Genomic DNA, 6258 nt, shown 5'->3' with positions numbered 1-6258 from the left:
TAAAAATATGGTTCATATAACAACAAGAACTTTATAACGCAAAGTTTCAAACTTTGTAAAAAATAATATATACTAAAATTCGACAAATCTTGATCAAAATTTTAAACTTTTTACTCAGAATATTTGGATAAAATCTGGGTACACAGTTTTACAGCTCATTAAATTTTAGTATAACAAAGTGTAAGGTAGCTCAAAAATCGCATTGATTTTTGACAATTTTTTCTGCTGACGGTGTTCAGTGTTTTCTCCTATATAAAAAATGTGGAGTACGCGTTAAATGGAGAAAATGCACTAGACCGCAACCTGAAAAAATTCTCAAAAATCAGTGTGATTTTTGACCTATGTACTTGCATTTTACTATACCAACATTTTAATGAGCTATAAAATGACATACTTCAAACATTTTGTGCAGAAAGTTTGAAGTTTCGATGAAAATTAGTCGAATTCTGATCAATTTTGTACAAAGTGTAAAACTTTGCTTTATTACGTTCTTGTTGTAGTTAGTATGAATTGTGAACTTTTTATAAAAGAATAATTGAAATTAAAAAGTAAATTAATAAATAATGGGACTTATCAATAAGTGGTGTATACTTTCTGTTGACGCTGACTGTACATCGTGTTTTTGCTGGAAACTGAACATGGTTGGTTGGTCCAGACTCAATTAGCACAAAAGGTACCATTTTGGTACACCACTAGTAGAACCACTGCCGTTATTTAGTCAAAACATCTTTATATGACTATAAATCCGCCAATGTCATTTATTTTCTTTCTTGTAATTTCTATCAAGTAGTTCACTGAGAATCCCCCCATCATTGTACGTCGTAGGGCACCCAGACTTGGTCACTCAGAGTGGGCACATTCCAAAACCAAACTAAATGTCGAGAAAATCGATTTTAAAGATTCCAATTTTCTATATCTCGCTTAGTAAAAATTAACGCAATTTTCTTCCAACATACGGTTCATAGATACCGCTATGATTTTTAAAAACACGTCCGAAAGCAGTTGGCATACAAAAATTTCAAATTTAGCTTCAATTGTTTTTAACAAAGAAAAGTTGTAAAGGAATAACAAAAACAAACAATATAATTTTGTTTTACTAAAGTTTTTTGTTATTTTCTTAACAACCATTTCAGTCTTACAGTTTCAGATATAAACGAAATAATAATAAAATCTAATGTATGATAAAATATGCGTGCAACAGACTTTGCTAAAACATAGAGAAAGGAATTTACTATCCAACTTATAACATACAATGGACACCATGTTTTGTTTTATAAAATTTTGAATATATCTTTATTTTTTTCTATAAATTGTTTACTGGCGTTTTATTGCATTTTAAATTCTAACAAAATAAAATTATTTTTTTATGGCAACATATTCGACATTTTTACTCGCTCTTTCAATCAACGTTTACATGTACATACAGTTATAATTAGGTTCTAAAATTAGTATTTACAAAAATATCCTTCTCAGTTTATGTGTATGTATATCTGACAAACTTATTCAATAAATCTTTTACAAAAATGTTTTTGCACAATTTTCGCTTAGAAAATAAAGGCATACGATATATAAATGTCAATCCGATAGTAAACAGTTATCATAATAGTTATATGTGTAAAAATAGTATACATGTATGTGTGCAGGTAATATTGCCAGTTTATATAAAAAACAGAATCGCACACATAAAATATCCCATTGAGACAGCCTTGCGGCGCCACCATAGGTGCTTAAGTCGAGTGTAAAAATAAATCACAAATAAAAAGATTTCGAAAACATATTTTTTGTCACGAAGTACTACAGTCTTCTCACACACTAACTGCTTCGCAAAGCAATTAAAAATAAAAAAAAAACGAGTCATAAAAAATTAAATGGATGTGGCTTGGCATTGCAAGACATGTTGGATTGGGAAGAAATTAATTTCGGTTTAATTTGGCGCAAATACATAATTGCCATCTACATAATTTATTGCATACAAAATGAGTTTTTTCAAATTAAAAATTACTCTCTCGCCAATCCAAACAATTCAAACAAAAAACATGTTTTCAACTGTTGTCTCTACGAAACATGAAAACAAAATATAAAAACTAGTATTAAAAAATTGTATGCATAAAATAGTCAAAAGACTTACAAATTAAAACCCACAAAAAATCATTTAAAAATCACACAAACTCCACGGACTTATCTCCCAACATTTGCAGCTTAAAACTAGTTTATAAATCTAGAGTAAGTTCTTCTTTTTAATTTTTTAATTACAGTAAAATATAATATATAAAAAGTTATAAACATTTTCCATTATGAATTTAGTTATATATATATTTACGTAGATATTTTGTATGTTCTATGTGCGTTGTTTTTGATTTAAGAATCTTCTCACATTTTTAGTTGCATAGTTTTTTGCTTTATAGTTTCAAGTAGTTCCTGTAAGATTGTACTAACTTCCTTCACTCTAATCCAACGCTAAACTCTGCTGTGGCCCCACCTTTCACTTTTACTTTGTCTGTTCACGTAGCATAAAGAACACAGTCTTTTCAACGGCTTTAGCATATGTATGTATATATGAGCATGTGTGTGTGTATGTATGTATGCACGCATATGTGCAGAGTTTGCGTTCGAGTTCTAAATAGTCTCATAGTGTTTACATTTTACCGCACTCTTATTGTATTTATTACTTTCTGATTTTCTGCTTGATTTCCAACTTCTAGGCAAGTAAAAATTTTAGTCGTAGCAAACGGTCTGAAGGTGGTTCGACCTGATCGGCTGCTGATTTTGGTAACACGCTTTCAAAGTATGAATTCTACTTACGTGAGCCGCATGCGTCATAGGCCGCTTTTTGATGCGCTAACATGCATTTAGACGCCTTTGATAAGCTTCCACTGCAGTGGATTTTTGTTTGTTTTAGTATTTGTGTAGGAAGTCTATGTTTTACGTAATCGACTGTCTTTGAGAAATCAGCAGTTGGTTTCTGAAACACAGTGCTAATATACGATTTCCAAATTATGCTGAATTTCAGCGCATAAACATCTGATGTTGCTTTAATTGGCATATATGTACACTTTCATTCCTTTCATGCCTCGCGGAGAGGCGCGTCTAGAAGTGCGCACTGCCGCTTTGAGCGTTTACTGGTTGGCCATGAATTGAAACCTGCTCAAATTCATTTAAGTTACGTATTATCGCTGGCCAACTAGTGTGTTTCGCTAGCACCAAAGCGAAGCTTATTCGTGCTTTCTAATATAAATTCTAAAATATGTGTAAAACGCTTAGCTTTCGGCGACATTCGCCTCCTTCAATTGGTTAACTGTCTCTTCGGAGATTTCTCCATGCTCTACTCAGCTTATCGGTCATCTATTTTCTTCAGTATTCATTCCCCATCTATCGCTTGTATGTATTGTATACTCAGTCAACGAGATAATATCACTGCTCATTCTAAAAGCTAAATGTCTCTAATATCAATGCCTACAAGATTTAAACGTTTGCAGGGGCCACCAAATCAGTTTTCTAAGTTAAAGCTTTTGCAAAGTGTTCTCATATATGTAGGTTTCTTCGCTCTTCACTTCGCAGTTTTCATAAATATTATATGTGCTGGCTAAATTCTGGCGGCCCAAAGCTGCGATTTTCCTATTTAAGAACCATTATTTTTTCGTCCGGCTTTTTCTACCACTTTTTGGTTGTTTGATAGATGTTGTTTTTGTTTCCTATTTAACAAATTGTTCTTAAATGATTGGTGTATTGGGTTTTTAGCCTGATATGCATAGCACTGGGTACCATAAATAAAATGTTGCTTTCTTGGCATACTTCTGCGTCAGCATACCTTAATAATGGTCTTGTCCTTCTGGGGTTTCTTTCATTTGTTAGAGTTTTCAATTTTTTTGTTATTGTTTTCTGTTCTTTTGTTCTTGTTGTAATTGTTCGATACGACTGATTTACTTGTTCTATATTGGCATTTTGTAATATTCTTGCTTGTAGGGTTGATTGCGCGCCGACGCGCAACCCAGGCCGCTAACGCGTTTGGGTTCGCGTCCTATTAACATATTTCTTCACCAATATTTCTCCTCGACCCGTTTTTGTTGCCTGTTGAATTTGAGGAAATTTTCCTTGTTTAGCTTCACTGTTCATTCAAGTTTTCTCACCAACAGCTTTACTGTCTTGTAAGTAATGACATTTACCAGTAGGGTCCCGACTCCTGACTCCAATTGTTTTGGGCTTGATTTCCTTTGGAATTGGCCAAAGCTTCTGAAAGTGCTGATGTCACATGACCACGGCAAGTGTTGCGAGAGGTATTCTTGTCATAGGGCGAGAGAGCATTGTAGTAGAAGGGTGAACGCTTCGTTATGGTATAGTTCTTGCCCTGAGAGTATATATATAAAATAGGGACAGAGAGAGAGAGAGAGAGAGGAATAAGTGAGTATTATTGTTATTGGCGTTTAACGGTTAAGCGTGATTTACCTCTCTATTGTCCCAGTATTCCTGACATTTGGCACGATAGCAAATACAGAATTCTAAGCGTTTCGAGGATGGTGGCAATGTGATTTTGAAGGAGAACGTATCGAATACGACGTGAGCAAAGGTTGCCGGTCCATATGCCTGTAAGAAAAATGTTAAAGCCAACGGTTATCGTACTTTAGCCAGCAGCTCGTTTTGTACTAACCCGTGCAAATGTGCAGAATATGTCCTGTTGACTCTTCCAGTCATCCCATGTGACGCGCACGATCACTTCTTTCTCAAAAGAAATATTTTTCACTTTTACTGTTCCCACCACAATGGATTCCTCATCCTTGACAATCACATTTTCAAGTGAGACAAAGTCACGGTCGATCTTCTGCCTGTAATGGAAAAATGCAGATTGGTATGTTTATCGGAAAATCATAGCAATTCTATAATTTTTCATACTAATTAAATTTAGATTTCTATCGTGTTTCAGTCACATGCTTCAGTGATTTTTCAAACTCACCTGAATGATAAATAATCTGAAGCTGGTTGCTTGAAGTCGACGGTCCATTGATCGGCCGGATGTGGACTAACTAGGCCCTGTGTAATTTGTTCCAAGAATTTCGTGCTCCACAATGGGGGCACATTCGACGGTTCTGACATGACGCGCACCTCGGTTAGCGGTTGACCCTCATCGTCCGCGAAGATAACTCGCTTGCGGCAGCGGCTATAAAGAGAGAGATAGAGAGAGAGAGAACGGGTTTTATTGAAGTAAAGAACAAAAGGAAAATAAATTTCCAGTTAATTTAATTTTTGTTTGCACAATAGTCATGCCTTAATTATTATAAGTATAATTTGTGGCAGTCAAAAAAGTGGCTATATCGGAAAGTCAACGACTACAAAATTCTTCTTCTTCTTGCATATATTTGATTTTGTAAGCGCTAGAACAACGTAAAAGTAAAAACATGCCAATAAAAAAAGGCTCGATCACCGTCAGCAAATCATCCGATCAAAACATCAGACAATCATTTTTTGTAAAAAAATCGGTTAAATCACAACACGCTATTAAAATGAAACAATGAACCCAAGCTGGTGGCCGTATTGCTGCCAAAAAATAGTTCAGCCAAAATTGCATTGCGCGATTTGATGTCGCCAAAGAATCAAGAATTCTTATCAACCTCAGCATTTGAATTGCTATAGTCTCATAGACCTATATATGAGCATATGTATGTATATGTATAATAGGTATACATATGTGCAAGAGTACACAGGTGAAGGTGTTTTTAAGGTTTTCTATAATTATTGGTTTTCGTGTTAAATGTTATTTTTACTTTGCCTTCACAGCTGGCCTATTTGAAAATTAGTTGTGATGGTTGTTTTCTTGCTTCCATTGATAAATGAACATAGTTACATATTTATAAAGGGTCTTTCAAAAGTGACGGCCGAGATGTCAGTAGTGAATAATGTGAAACTGAAAGAATCTAAATTTTTACATGTTTTATTTTAGACAACATCTAGGCGGCTTTTAAAAGACCCTCTACACACTTGTCATTTGTAACACAAAGTACGTTAACCAAGAAAATAAATATGCACATTCGTATGTACGTAAGGTGTGAAGCAATATTGCTGAGGGGTGGGGTAGCCACGACTGACCCAAAAATTTGCTTTTGGAAGTGAGTATTTCTCATACATTTATCCCATAAAATGTAATCATTAAACAACTTTATCGCTCTGATTTCGGCGAATTCGGTGGAGTTTTTATTCTTTATTAGAGTTGGAAAAAAATGGAAAAAGCGTTATTTAATTATAATTTCCGGAAAACTTTTGAGTATG

General features: G+C 34.3%; 1 protein-coding gene across 2 annotated transcripts in view; it reads right to left on the bottom strand.

Annotated features, from left to right (window-relative positions):
* Positions 1-1083: 1083 nt before the first annotated feature.
* The window catches only part of LOC128860677 (protein phosphatase 1 regulatory subunit 3C), a 34043-nt gene continuing 28868 nt past the window's right edge, over positions 1084-6258 (bottom strand). For both annotated transcript variants that reach the window (XM_054098335.1, XM_054098334.1), the window contains exons 4-8: positions 4949-5152; positions 4646-4820; positions 4444-4581; positions 4164-4345; positions 1084-4068 (exon numbers count right to left, since the gene is read on the bottom strand). In XM_054098335.1, coding sequence (XP_053954310.1) covers positions 4035-4068; positions 4164-4345; positions 4444-4581; positions 4646-4820; positions 4949-5152 — 733 coding nt within the window. In that variant the 3' untranslated portion in view covers positions 1084-4034. The remainder of the gene's footprint in view (positions 4069-4163; positions 4346-4443; positions 4582-4645; positions 4821-4948; positions 5153-6258) is intronic.

This window comes from Anastrepha ludens, chromosome 4 (assembly GCF_028408465.1).
Source record: "Anastrepha ludens isolate Willacy chromosome 4, idAnaLude1.1, whole genome shotgun sequence".
In the NCBI taxonomy this organism is placed as follows: Eukaryota; Metazoa; Arthropoda; class Insecta; order Diptera; family Tephritidae; genus Anastrepha; species Anastrepha ludens.
The sequence above is the reverse complement of the archived record's forward strand: the minus strand, read 5'-3'. Positions and strand labels throughout refer to the sequence as shown.